Source organism: Nylanderia fulva, unplaced genomic scaffold (genome assembly GCF_048542155.1).
Source record: "Nylanderia fulva isolate GAGA-0341 unplaced genomic scaffold, ASM4854215v1 Scaffold21, whole genome shotgun sequence".
Classification (NCBI taxonomy): domain Eukaryota; kingdom Metazoa; phylum Arthropoda; class Insecta; order Hymenoptera; family Formicidae; genus Nylanderia; species Nylanderia fulva.
The window spans coordinates 1,384,753-1,408,873 of record NW_028190275.1 but is presented as its reverse complement, the minus strand read 5'-3'; the positions used below and the strand labels follow the sequence as shown (position 1 = coordinate 1,408,873).

At 41.8% G+C, this 24,121-nt stretch overlaps 2 protein-coding genes and 1 long non-coding RNA gene across 4 annotated transcripts in view; 2 read left to right on the top strand and 1 right to left on the bottom strand.

Moving 5' to 3' along the window:
• Positions 1-1,421: 1,421 nt before the first annotated feature.
• IP3K1 (inositol-trisphosphate 3-kinase-like protein) lies at positions 1,422-3,589 on the top strand. Its single transcript, XM_029307553.2, has 4 exons — positions 1,422-1,775; positions 1,861-2,069; positions 2,168-2,639; positions 2,778-3,589. Exons 1-4 carry the CDS (start codon positions 1,689-1,691, stop codon positions 2,979-2,981), a joined length of 972 nt encoding a protein of 323 aa, XP_029163386.2. The 5' UTR covers positions 1,422-1,688; the 3' UTR covers positions 2,982-3,589.
• On the bottom strand, positions 3,479-22,909 carry LOC114934844 (uncharacterized). Its single transcript, XR_003820371.2, has 3 exons — positions 22,797-22,909; positions 15,126-15,308; positions 3,479-4,646 (listed from the first exon to the last, which is right to left on the bottom strand). It is a non-coding gene; the product is annotated as an uncharacterized LOC114934844 (long non-coding RNA).
• Positions 3,666-24,121, top strand: part of centrocortin (cerebellar degeneration-related protein 2-like) — a 30,457-nt gene continuing 10,001 nt past the window's right edge. Inside the window, exon 1 of one of the 2 annotated variants that reach the window (XM_085482686.1) lies at positions 3,666-4,636. In XM_085482686.1, the coding sequence (XP_085338812.1) occupies positions 4,564-4,636 (73 nt within the window). In that variant the 5' untranslated portion in view covers positions 3,666-4,563. Of the gene's footprint in view, positions 4,637-10,544; positions 11,125-24,121 lie in introns of those variants that run through there. The other variant, XM_085482685.1, reaches the window with a different exon arrangement.

Sequence of the window (24,121 nt, the reverse complement as noted above, 5' to 3'; positions counted from 1 at the left end):
ACTCGGCAATTAACATTCATTAACGCGCTCGTGTATTTTTTTTCCTCTTGAAATGATGCAGACGTATTTATAAGCGCGAGAGACCCTCGTTCCGTCGCGTGCAATCGCGTTTTTCAACTGACTTAATGTTTCATCTGTTTTCTCGTCCTTGCGGGTGGAATCGATCAAAGATTTTTGCGCAATATCGTGTAGATCAGACAGCTTTATGACTCATCATCATTCAGTCTCCGAACACAATCTTGAGTAATTTACGATAATTTTATGATAATTTTCCATTCGCGTGGATGCGATAAAGACATCGTGCAATTTTTCATAAATCGAATAGTATACCTTTAGAACCTGTCTAACGTCTCGCGTTTGAGTCCGTCGTGAAAGCGCCGACGAAGATAGAAAGAGATTTTGTAATTGAACAGCGACTAAGAGAGAAGAGTGCATGTCTCTTGGTGTATTCTTTTTTTGTCTCTGGAATTTCGAGAAACGAGTTACAGTCAAATGCGCGAATGAAAAGTAGAAGAACCGCTCGCCGACAAGCGACAGAGTAATTAATTAAACAGTAATTTGCATGAGAGAAATGTCGAATCTGCAGGTTTGTATAATTAGCAGCCGCAGTCGTCTCCCATCTCTCGTTCCCCGTTCGTATCTCGTTATTAAGAGCCTCGACATTTCGGTTGGTTCCTCGGGGCCGATCGACTCTATCCGGGGACCCCGATTACCAGAATCGGCCCCGCGGCGACAAGCAACACGCGCGCGGAGCAATTCGAAAAAGTCACTGACGTCAGTAGATAGGTGAGAGAGAGATAGAGAAACCTGCGAAATATACATATGCGATATCGCGCTCTTCGAGTATTTTCTTGCGATCTCTCCGCGAGACACGCGCGAATATCATCAGCTGCGCTTGACACTTATGATTTTTTTTCTTCATCGTCCTCTTCGTCGTGTCTCTTCTTGCGCGTAGATGAGAGATAAAATTGTGCGATTTGTTCACAACTATCTGGTACGATCCATTAATCGCTCTCCGTGTTTAAACGGTGTTTATGCTCGCGGAACACCGGAGGCCGAAATCACGGTCGAATTATACCGGCGGACCTTGTCGCGGAAGATTAAAATGAACGGCGTATCGCGAAATCGAGCATTCGCATCTTGAAGAGCGACGATAACGCGACTTAACGCGAATAATGATAAACAACCTTCGACGGACGCGATTTCTCCATCGAAAAGCCGGCGGGATATAACTTGGGGATTCAGTCTTGGAATCGTTAATCGCGATCGAAGGGATCCTGTCTCCTCGAGACAATGGATATTAGTTTCATCGCGGATATCGAATACCCCCGGGTTCCGGATGACTGAAATTTCGAGGCGACATAATGCGACTCACTGTGTCCCGGTTGGATTAAATTCTTAGTAGACCTCTCTGGTTGCAGCCCTCGAGCAAGGAACAGACCCGATTGAAGCAATCATGATTCGACGGGCAGCGGCGACAAGGATCACCGTCGGCAGAAGGATGGGCTCAGCAGCGGAGGCGGCGGCAGCGGCAGCGGTAGCAGTAGCAGTAGCAACAGCACATACAGCGCTTTCCGTCAATGGCGACGAAGCACCTCGATGGGCTCCCATAGCAGCCGCTCCAGCAGTGCCGGCTCCAGCAGATCGTCCCACTTGTTCAACAAATTGCCCAATGATCCAGGCCATCCATGCGGAAGATGGAACAGTTTCCCCTGGTCCTGTCGGACGCGACGATGCCGGACGATGCCGATCTCTCTTTGAAATTCCTCGCCCTGGTGCGTATACAGAGATTTGATCTGTTCGTTATACGGATTTGTTCTCCATGGAAAACTGGCTCAAACGATTTTGCGACTCTTGCAGAATGCTCTGGACTTGACGGCGCCGGCGAGTGATGTGCTGCTGAAGAATCGATTAAAGTCCTGGTTTCAATTGTCGGGTCATCCGGATGGTTTCGCGCCCGCCGGGCCGGGCACCGTCTGGAAAAGGAAGACGGGTGGCGCCGAGAATACGGAGAGCAACGTGTATGAGATCCTGAGCAAAGAGGAAGCGTTGCGGGATTGCATACCGAGGTATGTTTGAAAAGACTTATTCTCATCTTTTATTGAAGTAATGTAGTAATAAACCGTAGACCATGAAAAACTCAATGTGTCGTCATCGTTCTTCGCAGATATTACCGAGAGGTCGAATACAAGGGCGATACGTTCATCGAACTGCAGGATTTACTGTTTGGTTACAATGATCCCCACGTGATGGACATCAAGATGGGCACGCGGACCTTCCTCGAGTCCGAGGTATCCAAAATTATCGCCAGGCCGGATCTCTATGAGAAGATGATAGCCGTTGATCCGGACGCGCCGACCCAGTTGGAGCACGAGCAACGCGCCGTAACCAAGTTACGGTATATGCAATTCCGCGAGCAACAGAGCTCGACCTGCAGCCACGGTTTTCGCATCGAGGCGATGAAACTGCCGGGTGAGCCACCGATCACCGATCTTAAAAAGGTCAAGTCGCACTCGGAAGTACTCAACACCATAAGACAGTTTCTTGGTAGACGCGAGGACACCCGTCAGAAAATCCTTGAACGCCTCAAAACTTTACGAACCAAGGTCGAGGAGTCCGAGTATTTTAAAACCCATGAGGTATTATATTTTGTTTTTTTTTCTTTAGTTCTATATATCGATCAATATTGAGTTTTATACGTTCATTCATCTCAGAATATTTTGATTATACTACTTGATTGTAAAAATGTATGACATTATTATTTTATCTTTCATCAGGTAATCGGCAGTAGTATCTTCGTGATCTACGATGACGAAAAGGTGGGCGTTTGGCTAATAGATTTCGCAAAGACACGCAAAGTACCGAACGGACGGAAGCTAACGCACAGACGTCCTTGGGAGGAAGGCAACCACGAAGAGGGTTTCCTATTTGGATTGGACAATTTAATTTCGACCGTGGAAGAAATTCACCTTTCTCCATAAATACTGAATCAAACGGCAAAGTTTAGAGACATTTCTCTGCGCTATGAAACAAAATATTTCTTGTACGTGTAACGAGAGAAAAAGTATTTGTATTCCGCCATTTTTCTATCTGTCTAAATAGTCTTCAATTCAATAGTCATCAATGTCATCAAATTTGAAAAAGAGTATATTATATAGGCAAGAAGTTGACAGTCAAAAAGTGATATACCAATACTTGCTTCGCTCATTTTCTGGTCCTGTCACAAGTTTCCGACGTGTTCATTATTTATGTCATTGATATATAATGTATATTGGTATTTTAACATGAAAGACTGCTTTTTATTGCATTTTGCGCGCATTTTTGTAAGAAACATATCTTGAAATTCGCATTATTCTGTGTACAAACGATCGTGTAATGTACAAAAGTAGCGTTTAAGATATCGATAAGTAACCTCCAACACGTGTAAACTAGGCGAAACTTATTTATGAGGAGTGCTTATATACGTTATACGAATAATAATAATACGTTCTTACTTTTTTTTTTAAAGAGTACTCGTCGTGTCTTCGATCGCTTCGTGTGTCTGAACTTGTAGTAAGGAATAAATAATCTTCGTATACGTTTATGTAAATTAGTTTTTCTATTTTAGATACATTAGCGTTTCCTTATAAGAAAATCACAAATTCGATACCTTTGTATAATTAAAGTGTCGTGTAATTAAAACATCTTTATAAATGATTTTAATATGTACAATTTGCGCCTAGGAATTATTCGCACAATATAATATTAAGAAACATTTTTTATATTTTTTTATGATTTGGAGGAAAAAATTGGCGATAGTAGAGTAATAATAATACGATAAGAATAATGAGTCAATAATAAGTGCATGTCTCAATTATCGATTATTATCGCTAATTTCAAATTGTCAACGTCTATTCTAAGAACGATAATTGCATCCAAGTTGAGAACGAGCCAAAAAAAGCTTTACCTTTATCGGGCATTGCAAAAACGAAAACAGCGGTTAACAAGTTACATCAGTAAGCGTCTCTCAAAGTATATGTATATGTATATCACCGACACACGCACACACATACCAAGTTAACCGCTCCTTTAAAAATAAACAGCGCGAAAATCGCGCGGTTCTTCGTAGCGGTAAAGGCGACAGTGAGTAGAGGTGGAACAAATCCATGTGTGTGTATGTTTATCGTATGTGTAGAACCGGGTTTGTCGTTACAACGCCCAGTCTGTGTGTATGTGTGTGTGTGTGTGTGTGTGTGCGCTCCAACTTAGGTTCGTGTCTTGTCGCGATTCTGTAAACCGAGAGCACCGATGTGTAATATCTGTTACATCGATATCCTAGAAATTGTCCTCTCGTGCGATTTCCCGATCAAATCCATGTATCCATATGTAAATATAAAGTCGCTGGCGATTGTCCGATGCGGAACGCGTAGTGCAGGACTCCAATAAGGATCTCCCAAACCGAAGACGGGCTGGAAGGCAATTCGCGCGACTGTGCGAAGTCGATTGCGAATTCCTCGCGATCCTGAAGAGAACGACAGGCACGTGGCGTCGACGCGAGGACGACGACACCTTCGATCATCGGCCATGGCGACTTCCCGGGACCTGGAGGACGACTGGTCCACACTCCGCCACGACACCGACAGTTGGACGCAAAGCGGTGAGTCCTCCTTTGTAATCGTTTATGAAATATTAAACGATTTTTCATCGATACCAATAATCCCGAGTGTGTAATCACCTCTCTTCGAAGGTGAAATATTGTTGAGTGTGTACGATATTCGTTACGAAAGAGACCACGCAAACGGCTCGTGTCATTTTAATGACATTCGACAGGAATATTGATGAATAAATTGACTTTGCACATTTATTATTAACGCGTTTTACGGAAAACAAACACGTTCCCTAGAAGAATATATTAAATATATCGCTCAGCGCGCGTTTCGTTTCTCTCTCTCTCTCTCTCTCTTTCTATGTTTAGAATCCACGAGAATTGTACGATAGAATCTCGCTTAATCAGAAAAAAAGATAAGCGAGTTTATGATATAGGTACGAGAATTTAATGCCTCCCTCGGCTCGTAACTTTCTTCCTGATTAGCAGGAGGAGGATCCGTTGTGTTGTTCGCGCGAGGAATTTCACGCTGTAAACGCAGCGATGCGATACGACCGGTCGAGATAGACACGTGATTTTCCTTCTTTTTTTCTTTTCTAAGCAGAAAAGAAAGGAAACAATAAAACTTACGGATCGGTACATAGAGATCATTTTCTCTTAGAATTTACTTTGTCGTAGGACAATATTGGAAGAATTTTATAAGAGTTTCTCGAATTAATATTTGCCGCAATAAAAAATATTAATATCTACAATAAAATATAAAAATATGTTCGACATATTAATTTATTTTTTATTGTGGTAAATATTTATAATGACAGAAACTTATAAAATTGTGAAAAAATTCAATATTATCCCACGATTATTAGCATGATTTTCAGGGTAAATTTTAAGAGGAAATTCTCTCCGTGTGTTAATAAAAATCGCGATATGTATCGATAGAAATCTCGTTTATTACGTGCGATAAACCTATAACGTAACACATTACACGCGTTCGACGTCCTCGTGGACACGTCGCAAAAATTATGCAGCTTACGAGCGATTATGTAAGACCGCCTGGTGTTATTAAAGCCGAGATTCTTCCCGCATCGACAATTCTCATTTTCGCTCGCGTGCATTATCGCGCGTGAAAGTGGAAATTCTACAGCATATTTCGTTTTGCGGTCACTTTTTTCACATTTTTTTTTCATTCCATAAACGATACCTTTATTTTGTTTCGAAGTATTAGGTCTCTCTTTTGTAATGTATCTATATTTTCATCTATTTTTGTATGCAATTATATGTTTCATTATATTTATACACAGAGAGAATTTCTCTTAGAATTCATCCTGAAAATCATGATAATCGTGGGACAATATAACATTGAAAAGAATTTTATAAGAGTTTCTCTGGTTACCGCATTAAAAAATATTAATGCCTTATTGCGGTAGATATTAATATTTTTTATTGTGGTGAATACTAATCAAAGAAACTCTTACAAAAATTCTTCCAATACTATATATTATTATATTGTCCCACGATTACTATGATTTTCAGGATAAATTCAAAGAGAAAATTCTCTGTGTAATATCTTATAATATATCTCTGGAAAGATCTCTATTTATATAAAATATTTGTATTTAAAATTATAAAATATTGCGATAAGAATCTTTCCAATATGCGAGATGTCACTCTTTCGATTCGATCCCTTTTTCGTTTCGAAATTGCGCGAGCAGACTTTAAATGATTTATCCGTTCACCGCGAATGTTTTCACCTATATCGAGCCGCGTAATTGACAGATCGAATGACAGCGATCGGCTAACGAGTACGTCAATTCATCGAAATCCACCGCGCCGTTCATACGTATATACTTTCTCGTCGACTAGACGGTTTGGCCTTTCGCGAATCACCTCGTTTTGCGGAGATCAATTATAACGCGCAGGTTCGCGTGATTTCACGGTGCGAACCAGGTTTGGATTTGAATTCCATTCGCGATGCGTCGATGGAGCAAAAGACGGATTGGCATTTCTGTCAATTTTTCTTTTCAATTCAATTATTATCTAACTTTGCTCGTGCACGAATAATCGAACGCGACGATGAGGAGCATCAGCGATACGGACGAAGTAAGCAAACTCGCGCTTTACTCGGGTAAACGGCGCGACAGCAATATTACGGTATATCGGTTCGCAATCGAGTCATTAGACCTTTGCAAATGTCGATTAGTCTCGCATACCGAACGGGAGGATCGCCAGGAAGAAGAGGCGAATCTATCTCGCGCTCGCGAATGCAAATAACGGGAGGAGATGGCGATTTTCTCCGGGCAAATTGAAAACTTTCCAGAGCACGGATTCTCGCTGGTGAAAAAAAAAAAATCCCAACCGATCCTGTCGGTCACGAAAGACGATGAGAGACGAGTATCTATGTATATTCATCTCGCATAAAAGCTCGCGTGATAAACGGGATGGATCGGATGGTGTGAAATCGCGATGATCGTTTTCTAACCGCGGAAGGTCTGACTCATTTTTTATTAATTCACTTGCGAGTTCTCTTATCGGGGAGTCGACGGAAGAAACGATATCTCCGACTCTGAGTTTCTAATATCTCGGGGGAGAGTATCATTTCCGAGAGAGAGAGAGACGGACAAAAGAACAAATCTTATAAGTGGAATTTCCTTTCATTTCCATCGCGATCCTAATTTGTGTGATCCGATCCTGAGAGGTCGAGACGCGGAATCGAGCCTCGATCTCGAATTAGTCCCCTCCGGAATGGTAATTTCTACTAATAACAGGAAGAGAACGCGCGTTCGTTCTCGTATATCTTTGCGAGAAGCAGTCACGTCTTCCCTCGAAGGAGAAGAATTCCTCCTGACCCGAGGAATCCTGCGGAAAATCGCGAAAGTAGACCACGCTCGACTCGAAGGAATTATTGTCCGTTCATCCGCGCCTGATTGTATGTTACCATCATCGAATGTATTTTACGATAAGACGCGAGAGAGATGACATATACAGCTATTGTAATTATAGCTGTTTATAGATAATATAGATATATATAATTACTTTTGGAGCCTGGCGAATTTTTTTCGAATAAAACAAGGGACTCTCTCTCTATTTCTCTCTCTTCTTTTCATTATATATATCGCAAAATGATATACGCCTGCGAAAACGTGTAATCACCTTATAGAGGAACCGGCGAGCGAGTAAATATCGGTTACGGTTCAGCTTCCCGCCCAGCTGCAGAAAATGAAGCTGCGAGCTACTCTTATCGAGGAGACGATTGTGTGGAAACCTGCTCCATTCGTTCCGTTCGACCGGAAGAAAGAACGTCTCGTGAAAATATCGCGGTGAAATTAGGCTGGGATAATAATTTCGGACGGGCGCCAATTACGGATCATCCTCGATCCCGCTGATCGCTAGAATTCGCCTTTCTCCTCGTCGCGAAAAATTCCAAATGTCAAACTTCTCGACGGAAAATAATCGCGCAACGACAAATTGGTCTGGATATCTAACGCCGGACCGTTGCGCAAATTTTTTATTATTTTTTTTTTTTTACGTCAGGGAATTTAAATATCCGCGTACTTGTACTTTGATACATCGCGTCGGGGTTAAGTTCGGAAGAGGCTGAAAACGGGTTTTACGCAGAGGGACGATTAATTACTGTTCTCGCAGAGGCTCGACGAGTCTTCGGCGCTAAAGGATCGCGACGGGTTTCCTTTTTTTATTTTCTTTCCCTTTTTCACGTTTTTTCGCACGCGCGTGATGACGATCGCTAATTATTTATAGGCCGCGCAGTTAATCACCCGAAGTTATCGCGGGTTATCTCACCGAACGGCGAATAAAACCGCGTATGTACCGTTAACGCGCAAAATTATACCTGTCGCGATATACGTTTTTTTTTTTTTCATCGAGTTGGAAAGTCGATTTTTCATGGAAATCGCGCAAGAAAATCCAGTTGGACGCAAACTTTCGGGGGAAAAAAATAAGAGAGAGGGAGATGTGAATGACATCGTTTCTTTGACAGACGTCGCGGGATAAATCGCGGGAAACCAATCGGCGCTACAATGACGCGGAAAAAGAAAAATGTAGAGCCCCCATGTGTCCTCCGGAATTAGGCGCGGCGCGGACGAAACATCATATCCGGCGCATAATGAGACGATTTATCCCGTTTAGCGTATAACGGGACAGGCGAATTATTCGCCGAGTATTATATCCCGGTCGGAAACGCGCGCATGAATGCACGCGCAAAGTGCGAGAGCGATGTCAGCGAATAACGAATGCTCGCGGATGTCGTGACGAAAAAAAAAAGGAAAAAAAACTGTCGATTCCGTCATTCCCGAGCATGGGAATTCGGTGCCTTCACATGAGAATCTATATTTTGTAACACAATGATCGAGATTTCGTAAAACGCTCGATGCGTTCCGGGATCTTAATTTACATTATAGCAGCAGCGATAAGCTATTATGCAACGTTAAGTATACAGGTGCGAAGACTAGAAGAAACGAGCATTTATACACGGAGAGAGTTTTCTCTTGGAATTTACCATGAAAGTCATAGTAATCGTGGGATAATATTGCATTTTTAAGAATTTTATAAGAGCTTCTCCGATTACAAATATTTACCGCAATAGGAATTTTAAGACTCTTATAAAATATAAATTATAACTCTTATAACATTTTTCCAATACCATATTGTCCCATGATTTATTATACCGCAATAAAAAATATTAATATCTACCACAATAAGATATAAAATATGTTCGATTAATTTTACTATGTACGTAATATTTTTTAAAACCATGATTTTCAGAGTAAACTCGAAGAGAAAATTCTCTGTGTAAATATAAAGATATATCTAAAAAGAGATGTATATTAGAGGAAATTCTCTCTGTGTATACTTAATACAAAGGACGATATATGTGCGACGATGTTTGCGTGCGAAACATTGTAAACAATGATAAGGTAGAGACTTTCTCCGATTTTGGATTACGCTACGTTACGGGAATTAAAGCGTGTAACGGGAGAGAAATATTTCAGAGTAACGAGGAGTTACGCGTGTAACATCGCCGTTAATTATGCCACAAGCAAGCATATGACGTTCCAAATCAACGTAACGTCCAGCAGACTTATACATATCCATATCTCGCTTACTTCATCGGCGCTCCGCGAATAAACGAAAGGAGAGTTCTCTATTGCGTGAAACGTCGTAATTTCTCCGCGTGAGAAGAAAGAAAACGCAATAATAATATGTACATCCTAGATGAGTAGCCTACTTCCTCGGACTTTGCACGGTCATTCGAGAAACCTTCTCCCAGGCGCTCACTTGGACACTTCGACCCAAAGAGCTAATAATCGGTCCCTCTGATTTTATTAGCCGGGTGAAAAATGGTCTCCTCAAACTGAGGCAAATCGATGTAAGTCGTACAAATCAGCTAGTATTTGTAATATCATCACTCACATGTAAAAGCATTACAATTCCATCCGACTATTAGCTAAACTAGACAGTGATGACTCGAAATGATTAGACAGTCGTACCCAGAGAGAATTTTCTCTTAGAATTTATTCTGAAAATCATGGTAATCTAATTGTAAGACAATATAAATATTGGAAGAATTTTATAAGAGTTTCCCTAATTAACATTGACCACAATAAAAATATTAATATCTATCACAATATGCGGTAAACGTTAATCACAGAAACCCATAAGATTCTTCCAATATATCGTCCCACGATTACCTCGATTTTCAGGGTAAATTCTAAGAGAAAATTCTCTGTAAATATAAATTTAATACATGATTATCAGGCTAAATTCTAAGAGGTAGAATTCTCTCCGTGTACAATACCCATGATTTGGATTTCGCACGCGGATAACCGCGTCTTGGGACCATCAGCCTCGGGGACCAGGCTGTTCTCCAGCTTCGATCGCGACGGCGCAGACGCGGGCTGTTATTGATCGTCGCGTGTCATGCGCGGTCGCGTGTCTCGCAACGCAAAACGCGCGTTGCGGGACGGTTCGCCTGGACGCGGGGCAGTGGCGGAGAATCCGCCAGTCCCCGCTGTGTCCGTCAGTCAGCCAGAGTGACAAGGCCGGAGCGACACCGCGTGCGAGTCGCTTGCGAAGAAACCAGTCGTCCTCGCCGACATCATCATCATCATCATCATCATCTTGGTGCGCGAAGAAGAAGAAGGAAGAAGCACTCTTCCGGAGGAAGATCATCGACGCAGCGTGAGGATCCTCTTCTCGGCCGCCTGGTCCATCGGAAGCATCCCGGGAGGAACCAACACGCCGTGCTCGCCGCCGGGAGAAAGTGACGTTCTCCGGCCCATGGCCGGCGGCTTTTCTCGGGGCCCCGTGTGAGTGAGGCCCCTGGTCTCCTCGAGGCATTCGCTCGCCGGGATTGGCTCGTCCAGAGGAAGCGAAGGCGAACACGCGCCAATAGCGCGGGCCAGGCGGCCCCTCTTTGGATCTGTCGTCGTCGGAGAACCTCGAGAAGATGAGCCTGCTGTCGTCCTCCATCGGCGGCGTTCGCTTCCACGCGGATGAAGACGCCGACCACAACATGCTCCAGGGTAAATCCTCGTCGGGTAGCTCCTTCTCCGCCGGACTCGCGCAGGTGATCGATATCCACGGATGTTGATCTAAATTCGTATCTGCGTTGAGAAAAAAGAAACAAGGAGGTGTAGTAGGAGGCATCGATTGCTCGCGAGTCCGGCGGAATAAGCGTCGCTCCTCGCGCAACCCGTTGGTGTCAAGGCCGCAGCTGCCTGGCGAAGGATGCGCAGGTGCAACGGGCGTTAAAATTATACGAGAGTCGTGTCGTTTTCGAGGTCGATCTCGAGACGCCCGATGAGGCGCGACCGCTCGATTAGGAGAGGCTGTGCGAATCGGGATTCATCGTTTCAAGTGTACAATTCACACGTTAGAAACCAAGGCGGTCATTAATAAGCGACCTCGTAATCGACGCGAGCTCGGAGTCCGTTTTTAGATAACGTTTTTTTTTTTATTTTAATGTAACTCAACTCAAGTGTATAAACAGTCAAGCGTTGTTACGCGACAGAGTATTTTGCGCGCTGGATTATAATTATGCAATGAAGATTACGAGACACGAAATTTTTTCAAAGCGCGATTCCCCGTATGTTAATCCAGCTGTCTCTCTTAACATGAGAGATCGGCCTCGCGTGTTACATCAGGGCAAAACGACCGTAGCCGAAGACAGCGTGACTCATCGATTTGTCGCGCAATACCCGCACCCGATTGTCCGGGTGGATACCATGAGTGGAAAGCATCGGAAGGGGCTTTCGAAAGTATTTCTTCGTGGTCGCGTCTTCCTCGCATCCGACGAGGTGCTCGAGATCTGTTTTTTTCCACGTTTTTTAATTTTTGAAACACATCGCTTAATATCGAATGATACACAGAGAGAATTTCCTCTTGGGATAATATGATACTTACGATATTTTTATATGAGTTTCTCTGATTGATATTTACCACAATTTCTTCGCGATCGCGTCTTCGTTGAAGCATCTTGACGAGATCATTTTTTAATTTTTGAAATATATCGCTTAATATCGAATGATACATAGAGAGAATTTTGTCTTGGAATTTCTTCTGAAAATCATGATAATAATCGTGGGGCAATATAATATTTATGATATTTTTGTAAGAGTTTCTCTGATTGATATTTACCACAATTTCTTCGCGATCGCGTCTTCATCAAAACATCTTGACCAGATCATTTTTTTTCAATATATATCGATATTTTTGAAATATATCGCTTAATATCGAATGATACTCAGAGAGAATTATCGTGGGACATTAGATATTTTTAAGAATTTCTCTAAAATATTTACTACAATAAAAAATATTAATCTATTTCGCAATAAAAAATGTTCGATTAATTTTTACTAAAATGCATAGTAAAATGAATCAAGAGGAACTCTTATAAAATTCTTCCAGCACCATATTGTCCCACGATTGCCACAATTTTCAGAATAAATTCTCTCGTATTTTTTTCTTAGGTAAAATAACATATACAAGATCTATACATTAAAAAAAAATATAATTCTTGCTCTTTGATTCCGCGATTAATCGCGGCGGCCCGGTAAAAGACAGATAGAGATGAATGGGAGAGAAAGAGAGAAGCGCGCGCGATAAGCGGCGATTAAGCGCGATTAAATTTTATCGCCGCGAGTTGCGACCTTTACTGTTATTTCCGACGTCAATTGCCGGCTTAATCAGTCGGCGTGCGATCTGTTCGATAGCCACCGGGCACTTGAGATATGCACGTATTCCCTTCACCGGGACGGAGTATAATAGAATTTCTCCCTCATCTCGGAATTTAAATTAAACTCGTGATTTAGCTTGTGAAGCTCGCGGCACTTGATTAGCCTTCATTTCGCATCATCAGAGCGTCATTACACTCTCCTGCTCAATTTTCAAACGCCGCGAATCGAGATTCCCCTTCAACGCGTGCTCGAGGTAAACCGGCGTGTAACGCCGGAAACGCGAGTTTTACAGGATATTGATCGGCAGGAGTATATTTTAGATCGCGGAGTCTGCGCAGAGAGAGAGAGAGAGAGTCCTCGGCAAATGAAACGTGGAGTCTGCGAACAAGTCTGGCATCAACTCTTCTGTCAACGCATCATTTTTCTCCTTTTGACAGAAGAGTTCTGACACATTTTTTATTTACAAGTTAATATTATACTTTAATATTTAAAATCGCTTGCACGATTTTTTCCAGAAAGGGGATATAATTAAATTCTTTTTAATTTGTTTAAATTTAATTTTTTATTTTATTATTTTTTTTATATATAAAATATACAAATAAATTCGAGTGTTTATTCAAAAGGAGAGCAAAAGCTTAATTTTATTATACTGATTCTAAGAGGGGGCAAATGCATTGACAAAAGGGTTGAAGGCGTAATTTAGCAGAAAGAGATTCGCAAAGAAGTGTAGAGAAAAAAATTATTTAAATACAAAAGATCAATCGCGCGAGTTTCGAAATAAATTCGGACGATTTTAATAAATAATGAAACAAAAGTCTCGCATATAATCTCGCTCGTGGAGGACCATTCGTCTCCACAGCTATTAAAGCAATCAAAAATCGGTCGTCGTAATAGAGCGCACGTACAATAATAGAGAGCGAGCACATAAAATAAATAAAGCACGATGATTTATGCAAACGACTCGCGCCATTTGCCGGTCGCGTTCTGGTTGCTACTTCCCGAGGAGGTAGAGACTGGCGTGCCTAATATCGTGCCGGGCAAAGAAAGGACGGTTGCGCATATTTACGAGCCACGAGTTCTCGGGGCACTCGCGCATGCAGGCGGCTTTTGCACGCGGTAAAGCAAAAATGCAACGTGTATGTGGGCCGCGAGCGGATAATGCGCGACCGACTTGGGCGCTCGCGGTAGTGACAGACGATTAATCGATAATTGTGGCGCGCGCCTCCGGAAAGAGGTGTCGCGGAATCAAGAACGCGCGAAAAATTCGCGATGTACCCTCCACAAGTTCGGAGACACCTTACATTCTATTATACAATTAAACAATCGCATGACAGATTTTTTGGATGAATATATGGTAAGATGTTTCAACGTGACGATACGAAAATGGCAATTTAAATATCTTATGATATCAGGGTGTCCAGCGGTCAGGGAAATCTGGAAAACCGGGTATTGACAGGGAAATTTATAAATCTGGAATTGTCAGGGACAAGTTTGGAAACACCTTACATTTTATACAATTAAACAATCGCATGACAGATTGGAAAAAATAATTAAATAACTAAAAAGTCAGGGAAAAAATGAAGTTCTGGTCTTGGAAAATCTGAACATCTGAAAAAGTTAGGGAATTTTTTTCATTGAGTCTACTGGACACCCTGATATAGTAAGATATTTAAATGTGACGATACGAAAATGTCAATTTAAATATTTTACGATATACTTATTCATACAAAAAAATCTGCACGAATCGCTGTCATGCGATTATTTAACATATTATAAAAAAAGATGGTGAACCAAGAGTTCGATCGGAGCTTGGAAATTCAAGGATTATAATTACCGCTTTCCCCTTTTCGAAGGGTGAAACCCCGCTAGGGTAGAGGGTTGCCATGAAACATCCTTTCTTGTTATTTCCCCTTCAGTACATCGCGCATCGATCGCCTTAATGCGGTGGTTTCTGACCCGGCGAGAGTCCAACGATAACGCAAAGTCTCGGGGTGAATAGTGTATCGGGGAGAACAAAAAGCGAGAAAGCACCGCGTCGGTGTAATGTATATTTCCCCTACCTTCCATTCTAACGCGGTATTCTATATTTAGATCGGCGATTATGCGAGCGAGACGCGATCAAATTGGAAAATGGAAAGAACGCGCGATTTTCGCTTGAATTTTCATTATCTTATCGCGTCCTTGTACTTTGACCGTCAGGAATTTTGGGATAAAAACAGCAGTGTATTTTGCCGTCGTAAATCGATTCGATTGGATTTCCCTCTATCAAATTATACGCGATATATCGAACTGATACAAGTCGAGTTCTGCAAACAAGTCACCTAGATATTTTATTTATAAGAACATACCTCTAAATAGGGCATTATCGTCCAATATCTTTCGTTATTCCGCAGTAATGGCATCGTTGCTTCGATCACCTTCCCCGTCGATATCTCGATAGATTGGTTATAAGAATAACTCTATTGTTGCCGGATAGCGAAAGAATCCTGGGCAAACGAGAAAGGAAATCGAACTTTCTCGTCGCGCGTCGCCTGCAATCAAAATATTATACACGCTCGCTTATGAATTGCGTTTAAAAATTTATCGCTTTGCAATATCTTTTGTTGACTTTTCCGCGCAAATGGATATAGAGAGGAAATTTATTTCGTCGAAATTATTCTCGTTATACGCGCAATTTCAACGTAAATTGACAGAGCAGTTTCAAGATCATTGAAAAACAGCTGACCCGGAAATTTAATCAAACTATCGGGATACGAAATGCCTGCATTCATCGATTATCTCCTTTATCCGAATTAATTGCCGACTTGTTTCCCAGATTAATCTCTTCCTAATCCGCATACAAGTTCCATTTACCGTGGCTCGACGTTTTTAATTAGTTCCAACCGTTCTCGTAGTGAAAGCGGTCTCTGATAAGACTCTGTTTTCACCCTAATAAGGGGCTGTTGGAGATTATCGAATTGTTTTTTATCATTTCAAACGTTGACGAACGTTTTGCACGGCCAGACAAATCCTTTCACTGTATATAGAAAGTATCCAAATTGTACGTCACCTTCGGCATTTGGAATTATAATTAATTGAATGGTATCGATATACGTTGATAATGAATTACGGCTTTCATGCGGTGAAAGGACGAGACAGGCGATCCAGTTTGGAAAAGGGTTCCCAATCGTTCACTTGTGCGTTACTTGTATACTTTCGACTATCAGCGGAAGCTTAGGGTGAATTTAGAAAATGCATTCCGAATTTATTGGATTTTTCACCGACTTCGGAACGAGTGAGAGAAATATTTCAGCGAAAAAATAAATAAGTACACGGATTTTTCTCTTGGAATTTATAGTATACAATATAATATTGGAAGAATTTTATAAGAGTTTATAAGAGTTTCTCTGATTTTAATATTTACCGCACATCTCAAATTTTGTCGTAAGGACACTTGTCCGTTCGATTATTAAAAAAAGACGTTTCTACTTTCTATTAAGCACATAAACGGCTTTTCTCGAATTTAAATGATATGAAAGAAATACATACATATCCATGGGCGTCCACAGAGAGGGGCAAGAGGGCAAAAATGAAGCGCTTGCTCTCCCTTTGAATAAAACACTGGAATTTATTTGTATATTTAATATAAAAAAAAAATGAAAAGAAAATAATAAAAAAATTTAATTATGCACAATCGTGGAAAAAATCTTGCGGACGCCTATGCATGTATATCCGTGTTTCTCAGACGTATAGTTCAAGTCTTACCGCGACACCTGCGCGTTAAACCGGAATTCCGGAGTCTAGACGTGCGTTATTGAAATCATAGATGGAAAGAGAGACGGACAGAGTGAGAGAGAGAGTTTGCGAAAAGAAAACACGTTAACGCACTCTGCGTCGTACATCAGCATCGGTCCACGAACTTTCCAATGTCGTGCACCTTCCGTTTCACCTCGCGGCCAAACAGAACGGAACCGAGTCCCCGAGCATGTATTTATATCGGCTAATTTCGTCGGTCGGGAGTGCAATCACCCTTCCTCGTTCGACCATCAATTAAAACGGCCGATTGGATTTTGTCGAGCGACACGATTAATGAATCGCGCGAAGCGATGTTCGTCTAATCACGAGGAAAGTCGCCCGCGCGTGCTTCTTTGACGAGAATCTGATTGGATTATAATTATTGCCCCGGGGCGATAGAAGGCGATAGAAGGATGGGAGTATTTCCTTCGTGAATGCTGTTTGCTTCCTGTCTTGCGTGCGGAAAAGAGAGAGAGACTCGTCGATTCTAAAGCTAATCTGTTGAATATATCTGTTTATCTAGCGCGCGCTTATTAGTTTGCGGGATTATCAAGATTATTGCGAACGTTTATTAAGTGATTTTTTTTTAACGTCCGATAAGGAATTCCGGCTCGGACGAATTTATTTATTTAAATTAATAAATCAAAAAGGCTCTAACATATAAATACGAATTTAAATACACATTAGAGAGAATTTTCTCTTAGAATTTATCTTGAAAATTATGGTAATCGTGGGACAATATGATAAGAGTTTCTCTGATTAAATATATTTACCACAATAAAAAAATATTAATATCTGCCACAATAAGATATGAAATATCTTCGATTAATTTTACTATGTACATGTTAATATTTTTTATTGCGGTAAATATTAATCAGAAAAGCTCTTATAAAATTCTTCCAATATTATATTGTATACTATAAATTCCAAGAGAAAATTCTCTCCGTCGTATAAAAGGATAATTCAGATATGAAATAAGTACATAGAGGAACTTAAAAATAATTTTGTCGCGTCTAATATCTGACGAACCTTTTTATATCAGAATTCTTGTTTTTATTTTTCGCTCTTTACGTGTTTTCGCTGAAATATTTCTCTCGCTCGTTCTAAAATCCATGAGAAATCTAATAAATTGCGGGAAAAAAAACTTGCTCTCTCATTCAAGACTCGGCCGGTTCTGTCGACGGGACGACTCGATTAATCGAAGCGTTTAGCGCAGGAAACACGCGCGATTCCGTGATCAAAGTTCGCGCGCACGACCTGGCCGGAACGGCTAAAAACTCGACGGACTCGCGGATTCTCATCCCGTGTAACACTTTGACGATCTCGCGTCGATTAGTCCGACCGACTTCCCATGCGCGATACACTTTATCCGTGAGAACCGATCATATTTTGATTCTCGAGGGACACAAAAAGTATCGGTATCGATCAAAGAGAAAAGGGAGAAGGAAAAGAAAAGATAGAGATCCATGCACCGACTATACCTCGGAACCTGTTGGATTTTAATAGCGACGATCGGCACGAATCCGATCGTCGACCAGGTTGGTGCACGGTCGAGCGATTATACGCCCGGTAACGGTACAAGGTGCATTCGGGATGACCGAGAGAGGAGGCCCCTCGTAGAGAGATGCCTATCCTCGCGTAGAGAGATGTATACAGCCGGCGAATCTCCGTGACCTGGAACGGAAAGGCTCCGACTCCGAGAGTCGTTCCCTCTTCGAGATATCGCGTATACTCTTCTCGCTTACAAATGTATATATCGTCTGTTAATCAATCGAATGACCGTATAAAAAAGCCATCTCCGTCTTTCGCAGCTACAGAATAACGTAACCGTTACAATATACCGATAAAGTTATTTAATGCAGATAACGCGCGGTTAAACTTGGCGAGAGAAAGAGAGAAGGAGTTAAGCTCGTGATGCAAAGAGACAAACCGTAATGGTATATAGAAAGTGCGATGCAGGTGCGCAAATGGATGCGCGTCGCGTTGATTGGCGCGTATAAAACTCGCAATATCTCGCGTAATTATTCGTCTCTTAAGCCGACAAGTGCGATAAACCAACATCGATGTTATCGTGTAAAGAACCGGCGAGAGGAGGACGTTTCGTTGCATCTTCTCGTAGTGAGAATTATTTTACGACGATAACATCGTACGTGGATCTCCGAGTTGCAATTTTGCTTCTATTTTTAATCGACTTTCTTTCAGTTGCGAATTTACGATATGAATTATTGAGCTCTTCCACATACTTATACTTCATCAACCAATAAACTAAGAGTTTCCTACCTAAAGGTTCAGAAGAAAGAGCTTTCGTCAAAATTCTTCATTGGAGCAACAACGGGCGACTTTTTCTTGATGTTCCATGTTTCTTAAAAAAATTGCTAGTTGTTGCTGAAAGTTTCAAGCTCCTCATTGCTTCAGTAAGGACGTAGCTTATGAAACACTTTCAGCAACAACTAGCAACTTTTTTAGAAAACATGGAACTTCAACAAAACTCATTAAGCATTACAAAGTTGCTCTGTTCCCGTAAGGACGCAGCTTATGAAACTTTCAGCGACTAGCAACTTTTTTAAGAAACATGGAACACGAACGAAAAATTGCTCGTTGCTGCTCCAGCGAGGACATATCTTTCGATCGAAAGATGGAGAGCGTTTTCGACTCGGACGTCCGTTCGTCTTCCGAATAAATCTCTTCCTTAAATCCTCTCACACGCGTGTCCTCATTAGAATATCTCTCTCCTCGCCTCCCTCGCAATCTCTGACCCAAATGCACCGGCCGGTTGCCTCTCTCGTTGATCGTGCACTTCTATCGACCCGCGGCGATAGGCATTATTCCACCTCGTGTGGAATCCTTCTCGCGGAAGGGAACGGAATCGGCTCCGTCATTCATCATCACACATCTCTCTTTCTCTATCTTCTCTCGACTGTATCGTCCGCAAAATTCCCTCGTTACTATTTATACGATAACTGCTCTCCGCGTATTCTGTTATATCCGCGCGTGTAGGCGAGCGCGTGTTTCTTCTTTCTCACCTATTGAACGACGACGTTCACTGGGTGAGCGAACGGTATGCGGCTTATTGCATTCCCGAGGTGCAACCCGGTGCACGCGCGCTTTCGTCGTCTTCCCACATACCCAGTTCTCGTGGGTGTCCGAGCGAAGAATTTTTTTATTTTTTTTTTTTGAGCGCGATGGAGAAGAGACCGGAATTTTACCTGTCGCCTCCCGAAATACGAGGACACGAATACACACATATTTCTGTTTCCATCGCGAGGCGCGCGCATATCTCGCCGATTACGTCAGCGCGAGGAACGTGGAACGAATTAAAAATCTCGTAATATGTGTACGAAGGTCACGCTCGGCGTACCGCGTAAGATTGTTGTGTGTTGCGCCAACGAAAATCGGGCACGCGCGTAACGCGACGGATAAATAATGGGTTTAGCAAAATATATTTCTCGTTAATTAATTTTATTATATCCGAAGATGGAAGGATAAGGAAGCCTGGCATTGGCGCGCTTTTTTTTCAATCCGGTTCATTATTGTTGGTCAAAATCCGAATTGCGTCGTCGAACTGTCAATCGATCAGCTGACGCGTCGGACGGAATAATAAATCTGGCTTTCTCGCCTGCTTTCCGTGGAAAATCAAAGTAATTTTCGCGAGACTAGTTGACATTTCCGGAATTTACACAAGTTCCTTCCTATTACGATATCGTCGTAATTAAATGACATTAACCCTTGATTATACTCCTCGTAAAGTCGTCCATCTAATACTGTTACCACATTAGATATGCATTATGCATTATATCTTTTTCAGCCGCGAATGCTGATCGGAAATATTCTCAAGTTACGCATGTGTAAGCGGTTCGACATCCGTAATTCGCATATTCAATCATTCCTGGGCATTGTTACGCCCGTTTCCCTCGTTAGCCGTGATTCTTTAATCTTCGCACGCAACGCGGTCATCTTCGTCGACTTCCACGCACGCGACGAGTCTCACGATTCTCCTCTCTTGTACGTGATGATAACATCGAACATTCAAGTGCAAATACCGTTGCTCGTCAAATAAAATATTTAATTTGTCAGAGACAAATATCTATCTAAGATGTGCGAGAAGAATGGCGCAGAAGAGCCCCGTGAGAAGACAAAATATTATATTTCTAAATAATTCAACAATTAAATTGTACGTTTAATGTCTGTAATTATCCATATTTTTTCCCTCGTAAATATAATAAATGACAGTAATTTGTGACTTAATCGGCCGCTGTCATCGGAGCCAGATTGGCGCAATATTACGATCGTACATACATAAAATAAATTTCTGGAACTGTAAATGTCTCGATGTGTGCACAACCGCGCTCGTTCGATCTACAAAACCTAATCGCGATTCTAAGCTTTAAAACGCCAAGACGTTCGATTTGCCCATATGGTCCCCATCTGGTCGGCACGAGATCTCGCATCCCACGCAGATTTGCGTGGATTTTTGTGAAAGTAAAAGACCGAGAATTCAGCCTGAACGGCCGGGAGCCGCACGGTTGGAAAATCACGTTTGGCACACTGACTCGATTTTACGCGCCATCGACCTCCTGGCAGCGTCAAAGATGGATGAACGTTACACGTCGCGTTAATAGAGACTGACAAGAAGAGAGAGAGAGAGAGGAAAAAAGGGGAAAGAAAACAGAAACAATCGCGCGCGATCTAGATGGGTCGTTATACGCGCGTTATTATTTCTCGCAATCGCGAGACGTGTCGTGGGAAGATGCCTCGTGCGAAGAGGATGTGGCGCCGCTAACGAGGCTCTCTCTCCTTATTGCGAGACATTTCGTCGACCTCCAACCGTAACGAGGCGCCAAATTGCGCGAGGTATTGCCCGAGAGCTCCGCCCATTATCCTTTTCTTCGAGCCATTTTTTCTCTCCATAAAATGGAACAAAAAAAGTTACTCAATTAAATCGCATATTCGTGAAACGGCGCAAAGTGCGTCGTCGGTTTTTTTTTTCACCGATTTCCGCTACAACAGCGAGTAAGAGGACATCCTGTGTACGTTTAAGAGAAAAAAACGGGTATTCGCTCGTATTAATTACCTGCGCGCGAATGTTAATTCCTTGACGTTGAAAATCGAGTTAGCATATCGCATTTAGATAGCTATCGTTATGATCCGATTATATTTTACGGCAACTGAACATCCTTATCCTCCTCCAAACCAGTAGTTTCAGAATTGTTTACCGCTTCCTTTCCGCGCTTATGCATATTCCTTTCCCAGGGATTTCGAGTCCTCGAAATGGCTTCTCAAAATCTAGCAAGCGAATTTATTCAAGTGGATTCATATCGCGGAGGGAAACATAAATATTCATCTCCTCGCTAATCATTTTCTGCCTTCCTAAATGCTAACAATAAGTAAAGGCGAAGCTCACAAAGCCCGGAATTTCTCGCAGAATGCCCGTCGTTGTATGCGCAACGTCCGAGAGGTCCTTTTCTCTAATATCTTTGGGAAACATATAAAATCTCATCGCTTCGCGGCTGCAACTTGATTTGGGCACACGTGCACCGAATGAAATTGTGACGTTTCACGTATATATACTAACTGTACATCGGCAGAAAAAGGCCATGTGAAATTCCGTCGTGAAAATCCGAGCAAAAACCACACGACAATTCCGTTCGCTTTCATCGCTATCTCGTCTCGCTGATGCGATATATATATACTACTTTTTCCTAATTAACCAAGGTGAAACAGAGACGAAACGAGACCGGCCTTGAAAGAGAAGCTACGTGATCTCTATTCCTACATGTACACATAGATTAGAGGAGATTAAACGTTCGTTTAACGTCTCTTTGCTTTTGTTATACCAACTCCGTTAATTCCGTCGTAAAATCAGGTTAGCGCGTTTACACGAGAGCATAACTCGTTCTAGATCGGTAATATCGATATTAAGACTCGTCGAGATGAGATTGAGATCGCTCCGAGATCGACGCGTAACATCGCCGACGCGTTATGTCTTAATAATGGCATAATGACCGATAATTACGGTGCGAAATAGGCAAGGTCGGTCGATTCTTTCGGCTGATGATTGAAAGTTACCGGGGATACTTTCACTCCGCTTCCTGCGAGACAGCAATAACAATACGCGTTCGAAGGAGTTCATCCGGTTGCACTTCTCGGTGCTCGCTTGATGAGAAAACAAAGTCTCGAGCGAACTTTCGCACTCGAGAAAAAGTTCTTCGCGATCTCCGACACGTATACGTATTTTACCATTTTACCTCGGAAGGACGTGTTCGCCGCGGGCTGAGTCCGAAAGCTGGAAAGTGTGTGCGGTTAGACTGATGTGAGCAGAGCAAGAGATATATACTCTCGCCTATATCTCGAGTTTCCATTCGCTTCTCTCTCCTCATAGCTTCTGTTTTGTGCGGAATTGCGCACCGCAACAGATAGATTTCGCGCAAGTCCGACAGCCTTGTTTGTTGACTCTTTGGAATTCCTTTCCCACCATGTCGAACCAACATGGTGTACTTTATTATCGCGGCAAAAATATGTAACGTAATTACGAATCAATTATTCACAGTTATATCATCGTTTCTCGTTTCCCGAATAATCCGCTATCGGATCGCTGGGTTCAATTTATTAAAAGCGTAAACATAGAATATATAGAGGCAGGGTTGGGTAAGTTAATGATTCTTTTCAACTAAGTTAAGTTAAAGTTAACAGTTTTATGAACAAAAAATTAACTCAGTTAAACAAATGACAAAGAAATTTTGATTTTTATATAGAAATATATTTTTTAGTAATTAAAATTGTTGACATGTAGATAAAAAAAATTTAACTTAGGAAAAAAGTTAATAAGTTTAAGGTCAAAAATTACTAGGGGAAGTTAAAAATTAATACATTTGAAATAAACTAACAATAAGCAAATGTAAAAGTGATGAACTTTTTAACTTTTAAATAATTAACTGGTTATTACCCAACCCTGCATAGAGGTATGTATATGTACACTTTCTTCCGCGCTTTCATCCAGTTTACGACTCGAATATTTTATGTTCGGCGCGAGAGACACAATGATGGGAAAAACCGCGACAGGTCCGTATTTTAACCGGTGCCACAAAGCGTCGGTTTAGCTCGCGAAAAAACGAGGGAAAAGCAGGGAGTGTTGCACATGAATGGCATATTGTGCCACCGCGTTTCAACTACGACGACGACGAGGCATTCGACAGGAATCACGCTCGCCTTTCCACCGCCCACTCATATGTTAGGCTACTATTACTACTACGGTTTAATTATCGCATTAGCGATCACCCGAGAAACGCGAAAGTCGGAGAGGAAAGCTCCCCGAGGAGTAACCCTCGGTCGGATTCCCTCTTGGATGTCAGCAGATTCAATGAAAAAAATTCCCTGACTTTTTCAGATTTTCCAAGACTAGAAATTCATTTTTTCCCTGACATTTTAGTGTTGTTTTTTCCAAATATATAATTTGCATATATCTATGATAAATCAATTAAATCATGAAATCCTTGAGATAAAAATTTGAGACAAAAATTTAAATCAATTATACAATCTGCATTATGCACGATAATCGAAACAAACATGTATC